Source organism: Phoca vitulina, unplaced genomic scaffold (genome assembly GCF_004348235.1).
Source record: "Phoca vitulina isolate PV1807 unplaced genomic scaffold, GSC_HSeal_1.0 scaffold23, whole genome shotgun sequence".
Classification (NCBI taxonomy): Eukaryota; Metazoa; Chordata; class Mammalia; order Carnivora; family Phocidae; genus Phoca; species Phoca vitulina.
In genome coordinates this window covers 22,815,590-22,840,113 of record NW_022589726.1, presented here as the reverse complement: position 1 = coordinate 22,840,113, position 24,524 = coordinate 22,815,590, and the positions used below count along the sequence as shown (strand labels likewise).

The window sequence follows — 24,524 nt, the reverse complement described above, 5'->3', positions numbered from 1 at the left end:
CCACCAGCCCTGCCCCGGCCATGGATGTGACCTGCTCCCTCTGTCCACTGTGAAACCGCCTGGAGATGGCCGGACAACAAAGCCACAGAGGCACAGAACCTGGGGGAAAAACCTGGTGTGGAGAGCTCTCTATTGAACACAGAGTCCCAGAGCCTGCCCTGCTCTCCCGCCCGCTCCAGGGCCTCTCTGTCCCCCATTCCTTGGCCTTGGGCCCCGGCTCATTCCACTCGAGGTCCTCCTCGGGCGCCCGTCATCACAGGGGACGGCCGCCGCCACGCTGCCCGTTCCAGGGCCGCGAGTCCAGTCCGCGGAGAGCCCTGCCCAGCTGCGGCCGGCCTGGGGGCCTCTTGGCCCGGGCGTGCCCTGGCTTTCCTGCCCGGAAGTGCCTGCTCCAGCCCCAGCCGCCTCAAGGCTCCAGCTCCCGGGAGAGGCGGGAGAGTTCCCGCTGGTTGTCGATGACCTTCAGCTGCTGGACATAAGCCCAGGTGCTGGCCGGACTGCGGGTGCCCAGGGACTGCTCGGAGCCTGCGGGGGAGGGGGGGGGCGGGACAGGGGTCAGGGGGGCAGCCCTGCCACTCTGTAGAGCCCATCCCTTCCCTGTCAAGGAGCAAATCAGCCTTGCCGCCCTCCACCCCCTACCCTGCCACTTCCCACAGCCAAGCTAGAAGACTGTCTAGCCCTCCAGTCTGGAGAAGTGTGGTGAAGAGCTCAGACTCTGAAAAACAGGTCCCCGAGATTACATACTGCATAATACCCCTTTTTACTAAATTCAAAAACAACTACAACTCAAGAATTTTGTTGTCATAATAAGCGTATGAAGCGTTTTAAAGCTGTAGGTGTATGTATATAAGTCCATATAAATATATCTACATCAATATATTATAGCGGCCCAGGAGAAGGGAAGAGTGCGTGGGGAGAGGAGGCTCTTGTCAATGTGCCCCTACTTGGCTTGGGTCCAGCGGTGTTCGATAGATTATCACCATCGGTACATACGTAAAACAAAGGGCCAATGGTGACAGCGTCGGCTGAACCGTGGACTACGATTAATCCGCTTCATGCGACTGAAGGCCAATTAAACAAAATCAGGTCTGGAGTAAGAGGGCCTGGGTCCCAGCTCTGTCATCTGTCCCAGCCTTCCACAGTTACTTCAGGGCTCAAGCCTGCTTGTGTGTCTTTAAGCTGGGAGAACATTCTAGCTTCCTCACAGAGGTGTCGTGAGGAGGCCACAGCATCCTGTACGCAGGTGGCGGTAAACGCCAGCCGTGGCTGTGCTGTCGGCACCCAGCCCTGCCCGACTTACACGTGGATGTCCTCGCGGCCTGGCTGTCCTCCTGGAGGTGGGATACGCGGCTTCTGAGCGGCGACAGCGGCACTGGGCGGGGCGAGAGGCGGGAGTCAGAGCCTGGAAGGGGAGGGGTGGGGGTGGGGGCTCCTGGGGGGGGGGGGGGCCTCTCACCGTTGCTGTGGCTTCGGCAGCGGTGCAGCATCCGCACGGCTCTGGCCAGCATTCTCTGTGGGCAAAGTAAGGACAGAAGAGCAGGCCTGAGGGGCAGGACCCTGGCGTGGCCCGTGGGGCAGCTGGGAAGCAAGCCCCCTTGGAGTGGGGGCGCTCCTAGGGACTAGACGGGGCCGTGTCTGCTTTGCCCCACACGCCCAGGGGGGACCAGGTGGCGGGTGAAAGAACAGAGATCAGGGAGGGCTTAGGGCTCAGCCTGCCGGGTGAGATAATGAAGGCTGCCTTCCCCAGCACGCAAGGGAGTGACTACTTTAAAAGAAGTATTCATATTTGTATTATTAATAACAACTTTCGGTCATCTCCCGCCCCCCACTCGCTTGCAAGGACACAGTCATATCTCTAACCCACTCTAGGGGCAGATGCCCACTCTCCTTGAACTCACCATCTTCTCAAAGTTGATGAGATTCTCTACCAGTGTGTGGTTTCCTTCATGGATGAAGGTCATGTCTGCAGAGAGATGGGTTTTGCTTAAAGGTCCCCAAACTCCTGCCCTTCCTGCAGCCCAGGAAAGGTGAAGGGCCAATAATGGGAGCCTTGGGCCTGTCCCAGCCCCACACTACCCTCTTCCTCTGGCTCCCCTCTGACCTCCCGGAGCAATTTCCTTCTATCTCTTAGGCCTCATATCAGAGGCCATCTGATGTCACCAGCACTTGTGTCAACACTGCTTCTAGCCTGTGAACTCACAATTCGTCTTTGTGTCCCCCAAGGCATGGGTACCCCAAGGGTCAGATGGACATACGGACAGACGCAGGAACGGATGGGTGGAGGCAGGAAGGTAAGCACTGGTCCAATTACCTTTGAGAAGAAGAGGCATGAAGGGGATGATGGGGGGGGAGAGCTTGGTGAGGAGCAGTCGATAGACTCGGTGGTTCCATGAGGGGTCCTGAGAGGGCAGAAGCCTCAGTGAGGGAGGGACATGACCCACCACGCACCACGACACAACCAAACACCATCTGTTCGGAGCTCAGCTTCCTCTGGGCCCCAGGTCTCCCTGAGGCGGGCTCCGCAGCAGGCGGGAGGGGACCTGAAGCACGGCCAGACCGACCATCTGCGCATATGGCTTCCTGGCCTCTGGTTAACCCCCCAAGCACACTTCAGGGGCCCTGAGGTTTCATGGAAACCACTCCCCCCCTTCTGTCTCTGTCCCTGTTCTTGTTTCTGTCTGTTTTTCCCTTTCTAGTAGGTAAATTCCTTTGAACCTCTTGAGCCCACAAGGTAGATTTTTTTCTCAAGAGCTCAGAGCCAGGCTGATAAAAACACCTTTGTGTGAGTTCTCTCCTGAACACTCTCAAGACCTCTTAACCACCCCCCCAACAATTCCTGGCAGGGGGTGGGAGGGGAAGCCAGCTCCTCAGCTTTTCCCTCATCTATGGCCTCCTTTAGCGTCCTCCAGCATCTCCTGAGGGGCCACTGACAGGCCCTGGCACACTGTGGGCCTGGCCAGGACTTGCTCCCTGGGCCTGAGGCAGGTCAGCTGGAGACCCATGTTCCCCGGATGTTCCCCTGGTGCTTCGGAGCCCAAGGCCAGACACCACACGTGCCCTGTCCTGGTCTTCACACAGGACGTCACAGCCACAGCCAAGGCTCCCCCCCCCCCCCCCCCCCCCCACAGGATATAACACGCTGGGCACCCCCCTCATACCGCTAACACTCCACGCCTCACCAGCTCCCCAAACGTACAACCCAGAGGGAATCCCACTCTGGCCCAGCGCTAGAAACCCTGGAAGTGGCCAGAGACAGGTAGAGAGGCTGCCGGGAAGCCCAGAATCAGGGTTTCTGGAAGGAGGAGCCAAGGCCCAGCACTCACCAGCAACCTCTCGAGGGCCGAGTACAGCTTCCGGACTTTGTGGGGCAGCCGCTGTGAAGCAGAGGCAGATGGAGCTCTCACTGCTCTGGGATGGGAGCCCCATCCCCAACCAGCACTCCCAGCATGGGCACGGGCCATCCAGATCACACCTACCTCCCACGTGTGGGCCAGGCGGCTGATGGCCGAGTTGCTGAGGCCAAACATGATGGCAAAGAAGGAATTGAGATTTTTTTGCTCCTTGAGGCTATGAGTGGAAGACCCAGAGGATCTCAGGGGAAACAGCCACACCCTCAGAGTTCCTACCCAGACAACAGCCGGCCTGGGGCCCAGGATCAGGTCCAGCCAGCGCTGCCTCTGTGGGGGCTGGGCGAGATGGGGTGGGGAGGCAGAGACTCTAGGAGACCCAGGGAAGCAAGGGGAAGGCAGATTTGGCAACATACTGAACAGGGACGGGGACATGAGATAAGGCGGCCTCGGGACTCTGCCACACACCCACCCAGCCCGTAGGCACTCACTGGGCAGCCAGCTTGATGAACTTCCTGAGCAGCTGGGCCCGCAGGCCCGGCACGGGGCAGAGACACAGCTCTGTGGCCACCCAGTACTGGAGCTCATTGAAGCGGCGCATGAAACGCTCCAGGTTGGCGGTGGTGACGTCCCGCAGATGCTGGGGGCCCAGCACGTAGTGGATCAGCTCCACCTGGGGAGGGGACAGCAGGAGAGATGAGCCCACGCCAGGCGGGATGCCCCTGCCATCAGCGCTCCTCCCCTCAGCTCTGCTCCCTGCACCTGGTGGATACTGTTGAAGAGGCTCCAGTCGTGGTCTGTCAGCTGGCCCGCCAGGTCCTTGGCACTCACCAGGTCCAGCCCCTCAGCAGAGCCCACAGTGGGCCCCAGCTGCTCGGGGTGTGGGGTCTGTAGGTGCAAGAGAGCTCAGGAGGGGTACCTGAGGAATCCAGGGGGCAGGTGCGGGGTAGGAGGAGAGAGTTTGGGGCAGAGACTCCATGCCCATGGTCCAAGGCATGTCGGGGAGGATAAGGGTGCTACCAGGAGTAGGCCTCTGAAGGATAAGGCTTCCCAAGGAGTTGTCTATCCTCCTGCCAGCTCCCCAGTGCTGAGACCCCCTCCTTGTAGGGCTCCTGTCTCCTGGGGAACCCCCAATGAGGGGAGGTCTTCTTTCTCCTTGAGAGCTCTCAACCAGCTCTCTCCCTTCCCCAGCATCTGGTACCTTCCATCAGTTGAGGCCCACTCCTTCCACTTCACCCTTAAGACCCAGCAGCAGTCAGAGCCAGGCCCTCCTCTCTCCTCTCTGTGACCCTCCCCTGCACCCACCTCTGCCACCCCCAAAACACAGCTCCTCCCTGGCCCCCTGCCTGTTCCTACCAGTTCATGCACTTCCTGTGGGTTGACAACAAAGAGCCGCTCGTTGAGCCCCAGGGATGTGGCCACACCGCGGGCCTCTGGCTGCAGGCCAATGGCATCTGCAAAGAGAGCAGAGGCTGGGGGGGGCGGCGGGGGGCAGTGGTGGGCAGAGAGGGAGGCCAGGGAGCCACCGAGGGCAGGGTCGCGGCCCCAGTCGGGAGGTCCCTTCTCCCAGGAGCCGGGCTGGAGTCCTGGGCAGGTGCGCTAAATGCACAGGCGCCCGTGCCCCCCACATCCACACTGCCCAGGTTAGCACGCCGAGGAAGACGGGAAAGGATCGTTAGAGACAATACTCGGGCAACGGCGGAGACTCCCTGAGTTTCCTTCTTTGTCAGATGGAGACAGCAAGACCAACCCTGACTACTCGCAAGCAAGTCTAACAAGTTAATTTATGTAAGCAGTGGCAATAAGTAGGCGATGCATGTAACGGCCCTTTGAAAACTGGGAAGTGCCCCACACATGTTGATTTTCATCAGCAACTACCGACCGAGACTGTGTTCTTAGTCATGTGTGAATCCCTACTCTCTAGACCAGTAGCCTCCAAAGCAAGACCATCCTATGTCCAAAAACTATCAGCTCTTCTTCTATTTATTTTTCTCATCTGTTTTTGCATGTTTACTTTGTGGGTAGCTTTAGAATTATATAATGTTAGTGTGGGAGTATATGTATATGACTTCCAAGCAAGTATACACATAACAGGGGGTTTGTAGTAAAAATATTGGTTACTGACATGGGAGGTGATCTAAACAATGGGAAGGAAGGTCAGTACTCTCAACAGTTCCGGTCCGGTAGCAGAGTCTCTGGTCCTGGGGCAGCTGCAACTTTCTGGGTGGCCATCAGAGGGCGGTGCTTCCCAGAGCAGAGCACAGGACCACGTGACTGCAACCCGTCTCCCCACTTCCTGAAGGAGGAGAACGGTTTGCTTTTCTGGCCTCCACTCCTTGTCATTATTCCCTGGGTGCCCCTAATTCCTGTCTACCCTAGGCTCCAGCTGTCAGCCCCGGGCTGCGTCCTCCACAGAGAATGAAGAGTGGTTTCTGATGGCCCAAGTTCCCTGAAAGCAGGTCTAAATAATTCTCATGCTGCCATGTTCTGAGCACTAACTTTGTGCAAGCCCCATGCTAAGTGTTTTATATATGTGATCTCTTTTATGGCCACAGCAGTCCTGTGCGACAGGTACAGTGTTAGTGCTCATGCGACCGATGAGGAATCGGAGGCTCAGCAAGGTTAAGCACTCTGCTCAGATCAGGATCACACAGCTCGTCAGCAGTGGGTCCTGGGATCCCAACCCAGGTTAGGGGATCCTGTGGATGCTCTTAACCACCAAGCTTCTTATCTTACCTGCCATGGTGCCTCCAGCTCCTAACACATTGCTGGCCCATAGCTGACTCTCAAACATGTTTGCCAACTGACAAAATGAATGAAGACTACCTAAATTCAAAAGCCAGACACTCTCATTTACTGTATGAACTCAGGACAATTGCCTCATCCCCTTGAGTTTCAGTTTCCTTTCCAGAATGAAAATAGGATGAAAGTACCTATCTCATAAGGTGGTTACCAGGACTCAATGAGTAGATGAGGATGATAATAATAAAACTAATGTACAAAGTGCTGTGCCAGGCACCGTTCTAAACCCTAAAATAGATACGCCCATTCAATCCTCACAGTTCCTCTGCGAGGTCGGCACTCTTACCAGCCCCACTGAACAGATGCTGAAAAGAGCACAGAGAGATCAAGTCTCCTGCCCAAGGACACACAGACCGGTAGCTAAAGGGCTGGGCTCAACTGCCGATGGCAGGCTCCAGAGTTCATGCTCTCAAGCACTACATGCAAAGCACTTTGGAGAGACATAATAAACCGCCCTTAAATGCTAACCATCATTAACACTGATGAAGACGATCAAAACGCTGATCTTAATTCGAGGGGTGGGATCTGGGCACAGACTGAGGGGCCCCCTCCCTCGGAGCCACCCCCCCCAGAGACACAACTCACGGCCTGTAGAGTTGACCTTCACCAGCACCTGCCCCTTGGTCCAGCCGTCCTCCTGGGCCAAGGCCGCCATCACCTCTCTCACGGAGGCCGTCACCGGCAGCTTCAGGGTCAGCACCGAGTGGTCGGGCCGGCAAATGTCATAGGGGACTGCGGAGGAAGACCAGGCCGAGCTGTAGGAAGGGGCTTCTTGGTCCCCCCAGCCAGAAGTGAGCATGCAGCAAGCGCAGCAGTGGGAGGGGCCCGAGGAGGCAGGAGGGGTGGTGAGGGGAAGCCTGGGTGGACCCGCTGCCCAGAGTGGGGGGGAGGTCCTGAGCTGGGGAGGGAGGGAGGGAGGCGCAGGGTGGGGGGGCACACCCTGTCTGGCAGCCTGGAACAGAGACCCCAAGGAGTCCAGCGCGCCCTCCTCGGCCAAGCATACTAAGGTCAAGGGTGATGACCTCAGGGTGCAGCCTCTGTCCTGGCTGGCCCGGACCACCAACCTTTGTCCCCAACTCGAATGGCACAGTTGCTGCTGGGGAGGGGCTGGTCCTGGCCCGGGAGCCAAACAGGCACGTTCCTGGCCTGAGAGGGAGAGAAAGTAAGGCCCCGGAGGCACAGGGGAGAGTGCACAGAGCCACGCAGAGGCCTCTGTCCCTGGGAGCGCGGGGCCCACATGGCGCACACACCACCAGCGGGCTCTGCTTGGCTGCGTGGACCTGAGCCGGGGAAGGCGTCAGGCACCAAGGCTCCCCGAGGTGAGACAAGCCAGTGCCCCTGTGAGTTCGTGTCACCCCCTTTGCCAAATAGGCCCAGAGCTGTCCTAATATGAACACACCTCAGCCGTTGGCCCTGGTTTTGTCTTCCTTTTCCTCCTCTGGCTACCGTTTGCTATTGGCCATTTGCTGTGTGCTAGGCTCAGTACAGGCTTATTCTAAGTATCTAAATAGTCACAATAGCCCTCCAGGGCTGACGGGGCAGCCATGCCGGGCAAAGGCCTCCATAATACAACTCCTCTGCCCACTCCCAGATCTGAATGGGGCCGATCCTCCGAGTTCAGACCCCAGCCACAGGCCTTCTCTACTCCACGTCTCAGAGCTCCCCCCAGACATCCGCACAGCCTCATACCACCTGCATGCGGAAGTTGCAGCATCGCCCTCTCTTCCAAGCACCTCTGGGATCCTTCCATATCTGGGCTCCATCCCCCCAGACTCAACACCTCCCTCAGACCCCCTCATCCTGCCTCCCAGCTGTTCTCCTGGGCTTGGCTCCCGCCTCTCCCCGCCCCCTGCCCCCCCATTTCCGCAAAGCTTATCACCTTGTTCTGGGGGTTCCTCTGAGCCCCTCCTCCCAGCCCAAGCCAACCCCCAGTTCCACTTGCCCAGTTGTTTCCCCCCCTCATGTGCTACAATGGCCGGACTATTCTCTACTGTCAGCCCTCGGGTGCCTCCAGCTCCCCCCCTTCCAGTCTGCCTGACCAGAGCCAGATTAAGCTTCCTAATGCAGCTTCAAGGCCATCATTGTCTGCTGGATAAAGCACGGGGTCCTTAGCTGACCTCCTCAAAACACACATTCAACCTTGTCCACCCATGGCCCCAACATCTCCAAGGAATCGCATTGTTCAGAGGACAAAGCCCAAACCCCTCAACATGGCACACAGGGCTCTACATGCTGTGGGCCCTGCCTGCCTCCCCAGCCCCCTCTGGTGGCTCCCTCTCACACTCCCTCTGCAGGGTCCCGAACAGGTGGACTCCCTGCCCTGTCGAACCTCACTGTGGGCCTCTTCCCCCCGACCCTCCCACCCTGTAGCTCTCAGCTCTTGCGGTCACTCTCCCTGATCCTGACCCCGAGTCAGCCCTTCCCTTCTCTGTTTTCAGAGACTCCTGCCTTTGCCATTATGCATCAGGACGCCGTGCAGTCTGTCTGTGAGCCCCACAAGGCCCGGGGTGGCTGGCCCCCGCCACTGCGGCATCAGCACCTAGCAGAGTGCCCGGCACATGAGGGCGATCCCATACTAGATCCTGAGCGTCCGCCGCGAGCCACAGGTGCAGGCGCTCACTCTGGAAGCCAGTACTCTAGCGGGGTAGGGCAGGCCCTAACAGAGGATAAACAGAACAACCCCACAGGGCCTGAGGCTTTGACGAGGGTCATAGAAGACACCTTGTCAGGCGAGGGCGGTGAGGGGTGCTCTGGATAGGGAGATGGGAAGGGGGCCTCTCTGAGGACCCAACATTTTGGCTGAGATCAGAAAGATAAGGATTTGAGTGGGCAAAGAGCCAGAGAAAGAAAGTTCCAGGCCCTGAGGTGGAAACAAGCTTTGCCTATAGAAGAGAAGGAGCCTGTGAGAGTCTCTAGCAGGGAGGGGGTGGGGAGGAGACACAGGCCACTGGGCACAGAGAGCCTGGTGTTTATTCCCAGTGCAGCACTCCCCACAACCAGCCCCATCCTACCGTTCCAGCCCTTTCTCCCACCATTCCTCAAGAAATCTCGGTTCCAGCCACACGTTCTCAGCCCCCTTTGCTCCCTGTGGGCCCCTGCCAGGAATGGTACCAGCCACCTCTGACTCCCAGGAACCCCTGGGCTTCAGAGGCTGCCTTCAGGCACCATCCCCTCCCCCCAACCCTCGGGGAACTGCTAACTGGCTCTGCGAACATGGAATACCTCCCAGATGCAACAGAAGCCCCTTGGGGTGAGGTAGGAATGGAGGGGTGACCCTAGACCTCTGTGTCTCCCCACTAGGCCTGGCCCCCACGCCACACCCAGCCCCTGCTCTGTGAACACCTATCCCAGCCCCAGGGGTGTGTCTGTGCATGGGGATCCTTTCCAGGCTGAGCCCCTGGGGTGGGGGCTGAAGGAGGGGCAGAGGGAAGAAGCTGGGGCCAGACAGAGAGGAGAGGAGCTGGTCTGCGCAGGCACCTTCATCTGAGGAGATGCATTCCCACAGCCATTTTCCAACCTGGGGAGCAAGCGAGAAGGGCAGTGAGATGCGGTGAGCCAGGGACCCCTTCGGGCAGGACGGAGCAGGGGGTGGGGGGTGGGGGGCCTGGCTCTGGATTCCATCTACCCTCAGCAGAGGCTCAGAGCTTTGCAGACTTGCTAAATACCAGCTAGAGGGGGCAAAGCAGGGGCTCAAAACTCAGCCCCTGCCTTCTGGGATTTCCACAGGCCAGCAGGGGGGAAAGAAAGAGAGTTCCAGGAAGTAATGTGCCCCAGGTGTCAGGCTGGGCAGGTGAGCTCTCCCTGACCCTCACCTGGCCCCATGGGAATGTCTGGGAAGGCCAAGAGAAGCTCTAGGGAATTCACCGGGCTGGGCCAGCAGGACAGGGCACCGAGGATGCTCGGAGTAAGTATGTGCAGAATGGAGAGAGTGGGAACGGCAGGTGCGCTCGGGAGAAGGACACGTGAATGCCTGCGTGGCGCGAGACAGTGCGTGAGCGTGGCGCGAGGGGGAACAGCAAGGGGACTGGTAAGAGCAGGACTAGACAAATGAGCAGCCACAGCCAACACTCGCATAGCTCACAGCGCCTGCAAGGCATGGCTCTGTGCTCAGAAGGCGCCGTGACACCCCATGCTCGTGAGATGGGTGCTCTCCCGGTGCTGGGGACGAGAGCCCGGAGCCCGGGGGGGGGGGGGGGGGGGCGTGCCCAGAGCAGCACGGCCATAGGCGGTGCAGCCCGGATTTCCAGTGCGTGTTTGTGTTGGTGTCCAGCGTGGGTGCGGTGTTCTCCGTCCCCAGTGCACTGCCCGCCACGCATGTGACAAGTGACGTGGAGCCCAAGCATCACCTGTGGTGCCGCCGCCTCTCCGGCCACTGCTCCCGCAGCAGGAGGCAAAGCCGGGCGTCTCTGCTCACCAGGTCTGAGAGTTTCTGGGAGGAGCCAAGATTCATTGACCCAGAGGTAGCTGCACCCCTCCCGGCAGCCCGGGCCAGCCCTGCCTCACTCCCAGGTACCTGGAGAAAGCTGGTGGCCACGGGGTCCGTGTGGAGCATGGGGCCATAGAGGGCCACCCACTGGCTGACCAGCCGCAGGATCTGCTGCCTCTTGTTGCAAATGTAGGTGCTGTGCTCCTGCTCACTGCCCCCTGAAGGCTCCGCATGGAAGGTGGGCACCAGTCAAGGGAACCACAGCGGCCAAGCGGGCCACCCACCACACCTCAGGCAAAGGAGGGGCAAGGCTGCCCGGGGCCTGCTGACAGGCTGGCCTCGGCACGAGGCTGGTACTTCGGAGGGTTCAGCGCAACCCTGCTCTGAGAGACCCCTTCTCCCTGTTCCATACAACCTCCTCGTCCCCCTGGGGCTGGAAGGATATTGGTGCAGGAGGGCAGCACAGAGCTGGGCACTGGGCATGAAGACACTGTAGGTCAGGAGGAAGTCACTGAGGAAGGTCTCTGTAGGGCAGGGACAGGGGAACAGGAGGAAGCCTCAGAGGTCAAGTCTGCCGAGCACAGATGTCTGCGTGGCTGGAGTTCCCTTCTGCCAGTCCTGTGGTGGGCAGTGTCCCAGCAAGGCCCAGGCCCTGTGACGGCACTCCCCACCCAAGCCAAGGGCACAGGAATGAGGACTTCCTGCTGGCCCAACCCAGCACCCAGTGACGTCACACTCGGGGTGCCTGGCCCTCTCCCAGACTACGCTGACCACCCAATGAGTCACACAGCACGCAGGGTATCTCTTGTCCTTACCTGTTGGGTCGTGAGCACTGGAGTCAGGTCGCATGGCCTCCAACAGCAGTTCTAGAATCTTCTCTGGGGTGCCAGACATCACTGTATACCTAGCAGAAACAGCCGATCCACAGCCCTTCCCCCATCTGGACAGACAGCAGGAATCACATCACCCCTCCCTATCTGCCAGCTCTGTCCCACCTCAGGGGTGGAGGGAAGCTCGCTCTGGGGTGCATCCGACCCCCGGAAGCCCCTTCCCCCCATCCCGGGAGGCCAGCGAGCAGGGGTAAGACATGCGGGAAGGGAGTAAAGCCCGGGAGACGGAAGGAGAGAAGGTGGGCAAGAGGGAAGGTGTGCAGAAGGGGCGCGGCGGGTGTGTTACCGGTTCCTGCCTGGGGGTGGGGGCCGAGAAGGGCCAGCGCCCTGAGAGGCTCTCTCCAGCACCAACACCACTCTGCCATGTTCTTCTAGCCTCATGGTCTTTGCTTCCACATCCTGGAGAACAAGCCACTGGCTGACCAGCCGCAGGATCTGCTGCCTCTTGTGCTCAGTACACACCACGGGTCCTTTCCCCCTTCCCAGGGCATCTCCCTCCACCTCCATGCCAGACCCTGGGCCCCACAAGGCACCCACAAGGACATTCAGCCCTTCTCCCACCCCATTCAATGCCCGTGACCTTGGATCTGCCCTACTCCCAGTCCTGCCCATCATGCAGCCTGAGCCCCCCTCCTCCACCCATCCCTCCCCCACCTCCTTCTGTGGCTCCCACTCTCCATTACTCTGCCTCCCCTCACACCCTACTCCCCCCCGACCCTTCCGTAACCCCCCACCCCCATGGTCTCCCACACTGAGCTGGGGTTCTCCAGTTTCATTGAACCTCCTTAGTGTGCTAGAGACCTCCCCACATGCCCACGCCCCAGCCATCACCTCCAAGCTTCTCCAGCTCCTACCTCGCCATGATCCTTATAGACCCTCTCTGGTCCCTGCCGCTTACCCCCCTGCCACTTCTCCAGAGAAGGATCCTGGCCATGTCCCCTGCCCTCCCCACCCCCAGTAATGGCACCTTGATGATACGGTTGAAGTCCTGCTTGTCCACGCGGAGGAAATGACAGTTGTCTTCTCGTAGGATGATGGTGGCTGCCCGGGGTGCGTCATTCACCAGCGCCAACTGTCCAAAGTCATCTCCCTCGTGCAGTGTGGTCACCAGCCCCTGCAGCCAGGTCTCAGTCATAGCCCAGCCAGGCCCCCCAACCCTCGTCAGAGCAGATCCATGGCGGGAGAGCCCCTGGGCAGGAGGAGACCTGGGGGATTGGCAATCTTGGGTCCATCGAGGTCCTGCCCACGAGGGCTTGGACCAGGGAAGCGGGTACCACCGAGAGGGCCGGGCAGAGAGGGAGAACTCACCTTGCCATGGGTCACCACGTTGACAGACCCCTTCCAGATGATGTACCATGAGGTGCCCTTGTCTCCCTGGCTGAACACTGAGAGAAGGGCCGATCAGACACCTGGGGTCACCTGCACTTCTCCGTGGCCTCTGCTGCGTCCAGACCCCTGGCGCCCGGCGTCCTGCCCCCCCCCCCCCACCGTCTGACTTACACACGGTCCCTGCTTTGCTGTGTGGTTCAAAGAGCAGAACAGCCGCTAATTCCCGCTTCACCTGTGAGGCGGGGAACAGAGGGTCAGTGGGGCGAGTCCGGGGTAAGAGGGGCCAGGCTAGCGGGGAGGTTAGGTCCAAGGACACAAACGCCCGTGGGGGGGGTGCGGTTTGTGCGCAGTGATGTGGCTAGCTCAGATGCCTGGGATTCAGCAGGAGACAACGCCCGGGGAGGAAATGTGCTGGGGCGGGGGTGGGGGGGAGGGAGAAGGATTTTTGGACAAGGATGCTGGGAACCAGAGATGGACATTTCCAAGCCAGAGGCCGAAGAGGGAGGGAAGCATCTTCTGGCCCAGCAGGTGGGGCCTCAGGGGTCCACAGGGAGAGGAGGTCCTGGGGAAGGGGTGGAGGCGGGCGGACTGACCGAGTTGGAGAGGTGGGCCACAGCCTTGATGTGTAGCAACTCCTCAAAGATGAGGTCCAGCTCCTCATCTGTGCGCTGACCCGGGCTGCGGGCACAGGGCGGCCGGGAGGCAAACAGTGCACTTTGGGCCTGAGGGCAAGGGAGCCACGCCGCCCGCCACGCTGGGGCCTGGGGCCAGCCGGCCTCGGCAGTGATGGTGACCGGTAATGGGCCAGCCACTACCGCGTGCACACCGCGCGCCGGCCTGAGGCCCAGGGCTTCGCACGCGTTATTTCAACCTGCCCTCGTGACCACCCCATGATGTGGGCAGGACTCTCCTCCTTTGACAGAAGAGGAAGCTGGCATGGAGAGGCCCAAGGCCACCCAGGGAGTCACCCATGGAACTGGAACCTGAACCCAGACCCGCCCGCCTGCCCCCTCCCAGCCACCGCTGCACCTGAGTGCGCAGGGTCTTCGTAAGCCCCGTGCCTTCCACCCACAGTTACAAAGGAAGAAACAGGTTCAGAGGTGGGGAAGGGGGCTCCAGATCACACAGCGAGAAGAAAGGGAACCTCTCAGAGATGAAACTGAGAGACTACAGAGTCTGAGAGCCGTGCGAGGCCTGGGATTGCGGGCTGCAGGGTTCCCGACTCACGGCTTTCGGAGTGCCACGGTGAGCAGGGCATCAGGCCCCCGCTGGGAGAGCAGGGCCACAGCCTCGACCAGCTCCTCCTCCAGCTCGTGGATGCCCACGGTCTCTGGCTCCGGGCCAGGGAAACGGTAGAATTGGGTGTCTCGGTCCTGGAAGGTCCAGTCGTGTTTCACTGCAGGGCAGAGGCCCGGGTGTGAGGGAGGCGACAAACCGAGGCCGTGTGGGTACGAGTATGCCCACCGTAATGCCCACCGACGCCTCGCCCCCAGATGCCTGCTCCCCAGGACTGCCAGGCCCGGGGGCCCCACCCTGGGCTTGGGCTCACCATGGCAAAGGGCACCTTCATCCAGCAGCACCTGGCAGATTCCCACGGCTTGGCTCCGGGAATGGACCCCAAGGCCCAGGGCCAAGATGCCATCCACCAGCTCCCGGCCGGAGCAGCATTGCCTACGGGGGGTAAGGGGACAGGGAAGAAGAGGGAGAATTAAAAGGCAGGAGGGTGGAGGGCAGAAGGGGGAACTTTGGGTCAGAACGGTGCCTTTCTAGGCTAGCAGCAGGGCGAGGCCCAGAGGCCTGAAGGAGAGCAAAAGGGAGAGAAGATGGGGGTGGGCAAGGACGCAGCCCAGCCCAGGCCTCCACTCACCGATAGAGCCGAAGGTGGTACTTCCGGTCTCGGATGAGGGTCGGGCAGGTGGCCAGGAGTTGCCGATGCAGCTGCTTCCCAGCCCTGAGCACCCGCTCCGTGGAGGCCTAGGACAGGGAGCGTCCCAGCGGGCTCAGGCCCCGAACCCCTGGCTTGCTGTCCCCTCCCAGCTCCACCCCTCCCGGCTGGTACCTGCTCCAGGCTCACGCTGAAATCCAGGGACTCCTCACTGTCAGTGAGTGGCGTCTAAGGGCAAGGGGGAGGGTCTGCACGTTAGTGCCAGCTCTTGGACCTCAGCCCTCCCCCTTTCCCTCACCTCTTGCCCAGTCCCCAGCTCCAAACACATACACTTAGCTACTCGGTCAACAAATAAACTAATGCTCCCCGAGCACCCCTGTGCGCCAGGCATCCACCTCTTCCCACCCTATCACCAGACCCTTGTCTTCCTTCTAGACATGAGCACTGCACCCCAACAGATGAGATCCCCATTCTGCTTACTCAGGGCCCACGTGTGCCCAGGCCCCCAGGTAAACCACACCTGTGTAGGGAAGAGAGCTGAAAGAGCATGAGGATGGGAGGTAAGAAAGGCCCATGTCGTGCCAGGAAATGAGCATCTTTGCTCCCAGCCTGGGGTCACAAAGCCTAATCCCGAGCCGGGGTTCATCCCCAGCCACAAGACCTGGGGACTCCTGGATTCAAATCCCTATTCCTTCATTTACTAGCAGTGTGACCCTAAATATATGGTTTAACTTCTCCCTGTCTCAGTTTCCTTGTCTGTAAAATCTATAAAACACTCATAATACCAATACAGAGGCTTCGGGAAGGGTTCTGTGAGTTAATGTGTATTGAATGTTTAAGGCACAGCTTAGCATAGAGCTGTATGTACATGTTAGCTATTATTACTCATCAGTGAAGCAGAGGGCGGGCTGCCTGCTGGAAAGCCCCTGTCCTCTCTGAGATGCTGCTGCTAGCCCATAACCCTGCAAGAGTGAGTAAGTCTTGACAGCACCCAGGACTGGCTCTGGAAGACAGGATTTATGTAGAAACCCTGGTTAACAAGGCTGCCAGGCCCTTGGTATCAACTGAGCCATCCAGGACCCCAGGGCCTGTATGTCCCGGGATGTTGGCCAAAATAGCCCCTTACAACCCTTCTTTCTCTGCCACCTGGAATTTGTGGACATCTCTGGACAGCATGCCCGACCCTCCATGAGCCCTCCCAAAGGCAGAGTACTTTACGGTTTACAAAGCATGTCTCGCTCCATGATTTCCTCTGATCCTAGACAGAAGAGGACCAGATGGAAAGTAGGCGGAGCAGGGATTGTCTGCCTTCTCTGACTTAGGAAACAGAAGTCTTGGGGTGAAGAGCTCGTGTAACTCAGTCACAAGTACTTGGGATAACCAGACAGCTGTGCATAAACTCCAGAAGTGCTCACATTCTTGGTCTCACCCCACCCACCGCACCTCCCTGGTTCCTGCCCCCCTCTCACTAGCTCTCCCTCCTGCTTTCCCAGCTGCACTCAGGGCCCTGAAAAGGACCTGGCTGGGGAGCTGGGGTGCAAGCAGGCCCGGGGCCAGAACCCCCTCCCCTGGTCCTGGCATCTTCCCCCTGTGTGCCAGGCAGAGGCCTGAGGTCGGGCACGCACAGGCGCCTGGCCCGGGGCTGGGCGGAAGTCGCTAGGTGTCCCTAGGGTATCCCTGCCCGGGTCATGGGGCCCAGCCTGGTGCCAGACACAGAGCCCTAGAGACTTAGCAACAGGAAATGAGGAGGAGGAGGAGGAGGAGGAGCCGGGGAAGGAGGAAGGGCAGGAATGCTACCCAGCCAGCCCCCTGTGTCGGAACAAACAGTGCCGAGTGCTAACGACTTGCTGTTGTTCATGTCAAAACGCCCAGGTGGCCCCATCCCTGCCCCAATTCTCCCTGGTGCCCACGACCCAGGCTCCAGCCTATGCTCCCTTCCTGGTATTATTCTGACCCTGGAGGGCACATCAGGAGGGTTGGTGCCTGCTTCTGTGGCCAGGCTGGGCACAGCCCAGATGCTAGATCCCCAGGCCTTGGTGAAACCATTTCCTGCCCTGCCCCAGGGAATAAGCACGAGGGTCAGGGGAAGGGGGCTCTGGCCCATCAGAGCTGAGGAAGGTTCCTGAAGGCATCCCTCTCCATCTGCCAAGGAAAACGGGAGCCCAGAGAGATGAAGTAACTGACCCAGAGTCACACAACTACTCAGAAATTCTAGAGCCTACTGAATAACCAGCGCTGGCCCTGGAAGGAGGTGTTTGTCTCCTACCTCGCAGCTGGAGAGAAGGAGGCTCAGAGGTTATATGACCTGTCCTGAGAGTTGGTGAAGAGGGGCACCGGGATTCACGCTGTGCCTGCCCGATTCCAAAACACAGGTCCTTAACCACGAGGCACTAGGGCCTCCCAGGCACCTCCATGGCCTCGTGTTTCCCCCACCTTGTGCTCTGGACGGATAAATTTTGCCCTCAGGAATGTTCCATGGGTAAGTAAGTTTGGAAAACATTGCGTTAAACAAAGTTGCACGGGTTTGTTATCATAGTCCCTCTGGGTCCCTACCATGTGCATGTGTACTGGGAATGTCCTAGGATGGGGGCGAGGGTGCTAGTCAGGAGATCTGGTCAAGGCTGGGGGCTCCCGATCCAGATGCGCAGGTCAAATCTCAGTTCCCCATTACCAGCCGGTTGGGTGACCTTGGCTGCTTATTAACCTCCATGTGCTTCAGTTTCCTCATTTGTAAAATGGGGTTCATGATAATAGTACCTATCTTATAAGGTAATTATGAGGGTCAAATGAGTTAATAACATAAAGCACTCGAAGCGATGCTTGGCTTGTGGTAACCACTCAGTAAATGTTAAGTAACTTTGATTAAACTTCATTATTTTATGATGGGTGCCTATTACCCGGACATAATGCAAAAAATGTTGTACCTTCACTAAACCTGTCCCTCATCTGATAACCCTGAGTGTCACCATAGGGGTTCTCAGTTGGAAAGAAGTGGCTGGTATGGGGGGGGTGAAGGCCCTTGCCCACTGCGTGCCCTCCTGCCCGGACAGGAAGGACTCAGGGTAGAAGAGGAGGTGGCAGCTAGCTTCCCTGGCACCAGTGCCATAAGCCTGCCCCACGCTCCTTCCCTGTCACTCGGTGTCAGAGCCACACTGGAGGGGCCGGCACTGAGCCAGACAGCCTCGTGGGGACCTGTCAGACCAGTTCCCTTAGGCCATGGCTAGGGTCTCAGGCCAGGGCTGTGTGTGTTGGGACAGGGAGAGGACGCAAGGGGAGGGGTGATGCTTTGGCGGGGGGGGGGGGGGGGGGCGGTCAGTGTTACCATCTGCAGCAGAAGAAAGTACACCATGAGCTCGGCCTCTACATGGCCAGATCACCCGGGACAGAAGCCTCACTTTGTCTCTTAGCAGGTGTGTAACCCTGGACCTGTCACTTAGCCACCCCGTACCTCTGTTTTCTCATCTATAAAATGAGATGATGACATTAGTATCTATCTCACAGGGCTATTGTCAGATGATTTGATATGTTAAAAGTAAAGCTCTTATAATAGTGCCTGGGACTGGGGTGCCTGGGTGACTCAGTCGGTTAAGCGTCTGCCTTCGGCTCAGGTCATGATCCCAGAGTCCTGGGATCGAGCCCCGCATCGGGCTCCCTGCTCAGCGGGGAGCCTGCTTCTCCCTCTGCCTCTCACCCTGGCTTATGCTCTCTCTCAAATAAATAAATAAAATCTTAAAAATAATAGTGCCTGGGACCTAAGTTTTAGACAACTATCAGCTACTACCATTGTTTGGACAGGTTGGATGAAAGCACGTTTTCTGAGTTAGAGAATAGAGCCACCTCCCCCAAAACAATCTCTCAAAGGGAAGCTTCTCTGAGCTTGTAAGAACCACCAGAGGTATCCTGATCTTGCCCTTGTCCCTGGATAAATTGATTCTTCTCTGGCTTCCAGACATCAGACAAGATCTCCTCTCTCTCTCGCATTTTCCAAAGGAGCGGTTCTTCCATCCCATTCCAGGGTCACTTTTGCCATAGTTGGTAAATCTTTTCTCTATCTAACCTTGGGCCGTCCTGCTGGAACTTGCTTTCATTTTCTCTTGTCCTGATCTAGTCGCAACAGAAGGGCCCTCTTGAGGCCTCAGGAGATTGATGGGTTCCCCCTGGTTTTCTAAGAGGCTGTCGTGGCCTAAATAACTGTCCACATTGTCCTCCTAGCCTCCACCCCTCTACAACATCCACCCTTTACCCCATGTGTATACACTCCCTGCCAGCCCCTCGTTGCCTCAGGTGAGCGGTGCAACTTCCCGGGTACCCAGAGCCTCTTAAACCCAGCTGCAGTGGGCTGAAACCAACCCCCCCCCCCCCGCGACTCCCCAGAGGTGGTCATCAGGAGAGGGTGTGGCCCTTGCCCCTAGCCCTAAAAATCTAAGTTCCCTTTAATTACCCATTCCCACCTACCCCTACACACAACTGGCTGGGCGGGGTGGGGGGGCGGGGGGGCTGTGTTTCAGTGACTTTCAGCCCATTTCCACTCCAGCAACCCTTATGCCACTCTTCTGGCCTCCCCACACACCCCAGCTCTTCAATTCTGGGGGCCGGAGGAGTCAGGAGACAGCCTGGCGGCCTCTTCCACTCCCCCGCCAAGTCTTTGGGTCCCAGGGGATCCTCCAGTGACCTCATTGTCCCGGCACCTGCCCTTTCCCCCACTCCCCACCTTGCCTCTACAAGCTGGGAAGGGGACAGGAAATACACAAGTAATTATAGTCTGAGAGGGAAGGAGGGAGGGAGGGTTCCAGCCCACAGGCTCCAAGCAGTAGCTCCTGCCAGTGAGCTGGAGGGGTGGGGGAGATGGCTTGGCCCAGAAGGGGCCGGCTCCCCTGCTCCCTCCGGAGCCCCATCTTGAGCAGGACCCAGGCCCAAGTGGCCCCTGATCAGGAAGACCCAGGGAGGGAGGGAGGGGTTGGGGGAGAGCTAGGGACTGACACCTAGATTATCCTCTCAACTCTGATTGTGGGGAGGCCCCCATCACCTTAGCAGACCTCATTTTTCTCACTCAGCCTCATATTCTGATAAATATAAATGGCAGTTGGGCAAGAGGTACGAGGAAAGAGGCAGAAGGTGGTGGTCCTCCTACTCAAAGGGACTTGCTGATAAGAGACATAGGTGACAAGCTCTCCCAATTCTGTCACCTGCTCCTGCTTTCCCTCTACCCCTTTGCCCAAGTACCCTCCTGGCACCCCCCACCCTCTGCCAACGCTATCCCCATGGCCCACAGAATAGACACACGCTGAATCTCAGGGGAAAGAACTCTGAAGTCTGGGTGGTCAGAGAGAGCTTCTCTGCTGATCTGGATCCTGTCCCCCACCCCGCACCCCACCCCTCTTCCCCCTCCTGCCCTCTCCTTCATTCTCACAGCTCCAGGAGGTTCCTCACTGGCAAAGGGAGACTCCAGCTCCAGGCTCCAAACTTCTCAAAATCCTCCCCTGAGCCCCCCAGAGCCAGATGCCAAGCAGCATTCACATGACCACCTCACCCCAAGATCAAGAAGAATTCGCGCACTTCAGTGGCTCGCTAAAGGAGAATGTTGCCACGGTGATAGATCCAGAACAGCAACCAAGCTTGCCTCACCCTCCACCTTGACCTGGCCCCCAGTATTTCACACATGCCTCCCACCACCACCTGGAGGACACACAAGCACCTAACAGGGCGCACAAAGGTGACAGATCTGTGACAAATCCCTTTCCCCTTCCCCACGCCAGCATGGGCAGATGTGAGTACCACACGCACACAGACACACGCGGTGCAGCTGTGTGTGCCACCCACACACCCAGCAGCCAAGCTGCTCGACCCACTGTGCAGCCCAGCAGTGGCCCCTGCGCCCCCAGCAGCGTACTCCGTCTCCCAGTCCAGGCCCTCCTCCAGTCCCAGTGGCTGGCCCTAGCCAGGGCAGCTGATGGGCACTCACCCAGCGGAGCCCCTGGATGCGGCTGGGGCGCTGGTGCTCAAGCAGCAGCTGGTAAGAGCAGCTTCGGGGCCGGTGCATCCTCTTCAGCACCATGTTGAGCAGGGTCCCCTCCGGCACCACGTCCGGGAGGCCTCCCACCTGTGCCGCTCCTAGAGCTGGGCTGCCATCCACGGCCAGGCCCACCCGCCAGGGGCTCTCACCTGGCCAGCCCACCTGTGACGCAGGGAGGAAGGCAGAGAGCCATGGGGCTGGGGCTGGGGCTGGGGCAGCTGGACCAGGGCACAACCGCCCCAGGCAGAACCACTTCCTTTGAGTCCTCTGGACTGGTCAGGCGGAGGTGCTGCAACCCTGCCAGGAGCCGGGGGAGGGACAGGAAGACCTTCACTGGGGCCTGCCGGTCTGGCGCACTTCAGGGTCTCCAGCTGGTAGACCGGAGATCGGGCCTTTCTTCCCGGTCTCCTTTGGACTTCTGCCCCACCCCACTGCCCATGTCCCTGAAGGGATCTCTGCCACCTCCCAGTGTGAGGCTGTGGACTCACTGAAACCCCCAGAAATGCAGCTCCAGCTCAAACCCCTCTTCTCCCCTTCTCCTTCACCCCTGACCAGCCCTCTCTCTCCCACCCAAACACCCCACCCACCATGTCATCTTCCTCTCCTGCTCCTGCCGGCCCTGACCCCACCTTACCCACCTTCATGTTCCTTCGCAAACGTGCACAGCCCTGCGGGCTCGAGCAAAAGGCTGGGGCGGGGGAGACCCTCCGCGAGACCCCGACTGCTCCCGGAGGGGTGTGGGCTGAAAGCCCCAGGCGAAGTGACCAGGGTAATTCCTAGCTGGACCCGCTGCCAGGGCTAAGCGTTGGGTGGAGAGGCTTCTTTTGGGTGGGTAGAGGGCTGGGGGCGTGGGGGGGAGCTACCCCGCCCCCCAGCGGCAAGGAGCCCCAGGCCTCCGCCTCCGTCCCAGGCGAATGAGCCAGCTGGCACCGGGCGCCGAAGCGAGGCTGCCGCTGGCACTGGTCCGGGCGGGAGCTGTCACACCCCCTGCGCTCCCCGCCCCCTTCCCCTCCCCGGGACGGCCTGAGAGGGCGGAGAGGAGGCGCCCGGCCGGACGGTGGGGGAGGGCGCAGGGAAGGGGGCGGGCTTGGGCAGGGGGTGGAGTCCGGACTCGCGGGTAGCGGGGCGGGCGCCAGCCCGAGGCCTGAGAAGCCCCAGGGGGCAGGAGCGGCCCGGCTTTGTGTGCCAGGGCCGCCGCGGCCGGGGTGTCGGGGTAGGGGTGGTGAGTGGCGGCACCGGCCGCCACGTGGCCGGGAGGAGAAATGCAAACAAGGAAACCGGGGGAAGGGGGAGGGGGGGGTGAGTCATTGCGGCCCCACCCGGGAGGGAAATCCGGGCTGGGGCCGCTTCCCGGCCGGGGGCGTCCTGCCTCCTGCTCCGGTTCAGGGTCTCGAACAGCCCGGGGGAGGGACTGGGCTACTTTCCCGTGGGGAATCCCGCTGCGGAGCCTCCCCTCCCCGCCCCCGCCGGACACACACACACGGGCGCGGGTGGGGAAATTGAGGCTGGGGAAGAAGGACTGCTCTCCAGAAGGGATGGGGGCCGGAGTTGGGGCGGAGCTGCGGAAGAGAGGGGGGTTTCGAGAACCACGCCCCCAGCGCGCTCCCTGGCTGCCGGGCGGCTGGCGGCAGAGCCTCGGGATTCCAGAGTCCTCTGCAGGCTCTGTACCAAGGCCGGTCGCTTTCCTGGGCTTCAGTTCCCCCCTCCGCGCAGAAGGCCCAGAGCCGCCCTCCTCGCCCCGCTCCTGCTTCGGAGAGGGTGGAGAGACAGCGGCTCCTCACCGCCACACCCGCAGCGCCCAGGAATTGGTCAGGACCGGGATGAGGGTTTGGAAAGGAGTCGCACGCCCCGCCCCCCAGCTTTCTAGGACTCACTTTTTTTGGCCCAGTCTCGGTCCCTTTCCCTTTGCTGCTGAGCCTGCCTGAATTGGGGAAGACACTAAGCATCCTGCCAGCTTTGGGACGCTGAGCCCCCATCTCCCACCGATGATTATTTTCTCGGAGACAGTTTTTAATGGTGATTAAAATCTCAGTTTTAATGTGTATTTAAAAATCCACCCAGGAGCTTATCAAAATGAAAGTTTTATCCTCCCCACTCCCCCAAAATTCAGATTCAGTTCTATTGGCATGTAACGGAAAATCTGTGTTTTGAGCAAATACACAAGGTTATCTGCTGGGTTCACATTTTGAGAAATGCCCCTTCAGGGAAGGAGGGGAGCCTGAGAATAAATCTGGCCCCAGGCCCAAACCCACCCACCCACGTTCTGGGAATTTGGAAGAAGCGAGAACAGCTTAGTTGTTGGCAGAAAAGAATAACAGGCTAGGGGCACAAGGGTGCATGCAGAAGAGAGTTGAGGGGAGTTAAGGTTTTAGGTTGCTGGGGCTAGTGACCTGATCTAGAAGGTCTTACAGAGGAGTTTCAAGGGACGGGCAGTGGGGTCAGAAAGAGGTTCCCCATTTCGTCTTTATACCTGCCCTTACTCCGGCAGGTGGAAAAGGAGCTGGGAAATGAAGCAGGACATCTGCATACCTGCAGACTTCTCAGCAAACCACGAGAGCCTGTCCGTGCCTGGCACTGTTCCAAGTGCTTCACGTATGTAATCTCTGCCGCTCGTTACCCTGTGAAGCCGCACTACCCTTATTCCCACTTTATATGCATGGGGAAACTGAGGCCCCGAGGTATTAAGTGACTGGCCAAGGTCACATAGCTAGCAAATGATGAGCTGGGGCTTCAACCCAGGTTGCCAGGCTCCACTTAACCCCCATGCTGTACTGCATTGTGTATCCATCATATTCATTCTCCTAATCTGGACTCTATGCCTGAAGGAGAAAGCTATGGAAAGGGAAATTGAGCCTGTGTGCAGGGGTTGGGGTGGGGGGTGCAAGGGTCCAAAAAAAGCCCTTCAAATCGGTGCAAATGGAAGTGTCTCAGACCCACTTTCCCCCCACCTATGTTCTCCCTCAACACTACTCTTTCCTTTTCTCGGGGCTCTTTCTCATTCCCCCTCTCCTGGGAGACGGAGAAGATGGCTGGGGTGATTGCCTGTTCCCTGGCAGCCAGGGCATTGGACCTCCCACTGGTCTCGTTCTCATTACTGGCAGGCAAAGCCTCCTGCCTCCCCCCCCCCCCCCCCCCCCCCACTTCCCAGGCAGATGATGGGCCTGGGTTTTTCCTTCTTGGGATTCCTGAGTGAGGGCTGCTTCGTAGAATGGCCACTCAACAGATGGTTAATCAGGGCTGAGGCCTGCAGGTGGTGGAGGGCAAGGGGAATGTGTCTGAGGAAGACATCCCAAGACAGATGGTGAGGCATCCCCAGGACAATCATGCCCTGCCCCAGTGCGACCTTCACCCTCCCCTGACTGTCATTGGATGCCTGGAGATGTGCTAGGACCGATAAATAATAACAAGAGTTACCCTGCCTCAGGCCCTGCTCTTGATTCGTTACATACATGCACGTTTTTAATCATTACAGCAATCCTATAACATAGGTCTAATTGTCATCCCATTTCACAGATGAGGAAGTTGAGACACAAGAAGGTTAGATGGCCTACCCAAGGTCCCCTAACTAGGAAGACGTAGAGCAGTGGGTTCTACCCAAGCCGTCAGGAGTCCTGTGTGCTTTTCCATTCTGCAATCCTGCCTCTCAAATACATCAACAGTTCCCATGAAGGGGAAAACGCCCTTATCCAGAGTCATTTCCCCCACAGCTGGATGCACAGGCTCCAGAGGGAAGGGAAGGGAGAGGCAGATGATGGAAGCTGAAGGGCAGGGCCCCTTGACGCAGTCTCCCCATACAAGGAACTCTCCGCCAGCCCTGCCCATTCCCTTCAGG

The 24,524-nt window shown here is 59.1% G+C and overlaps 1 protein-coding gene across 1 annotated transcript; it reads right to left on the bottom strand.

Annotated features, from left to right (window-relative positions):
- Positions 1 to 32: 32 nt before the first annotated feature.
- RAPGEF3 (Rap guanine nucleotide exchange factor 3) lies at positions 33 to 21,661 on the bottom strand. Its single transcript, XM_032420805.1, has 28 exons — positions 21,331 to 21,661; positions 20,642 to 20,854; positions 14,854 to 14,907; positions 14,662 to 14,768; positions 14,344 to 14,465; positions 14,022 to 14,190; positions 13,388 to 13,472; positions 12,966 to 13,026; positions 12,774 to 12,850; positions 12,433 to 12,579; positions 11,752 to 11,864; positions 11,391 to 11,479; positions 11,021 to 11,099; positions 10,663 to 10,813; positions 10,496 to 10,578; positions 9,627 to 9,666; positions 7,214 to 7,295; positions 6,735 to 6,881; positions 4,704 to 4,801; positions 4,110 to 4,235; positions 3,839 to 4,020; positions 3,477 to 3,567; positions 3,324 to 3,374; positions 2,312 to 2,399; positions 1,899 to 1,963; positions 1,457 to 1,511; positions 1,301 to 1,372; positions 33 to 525 (listed from the first exon to the last, which is right to left on the bottom strand). The coding sequence occupies exons 1-28, from the start codon at positions 21,334 to 21,336 to the stop codon at positions 407 to 409; spliced, it is 2,772 nt and encodes a 923-aa protein (XP_032276696.1). The 5' UTR covers positions 21,337 to 21,661; the 3' UTR covers positions 33 to 406.
- Between the last annotated feature and the right edge of the window lie 2,863 nt (positions 21,662 to 24,524).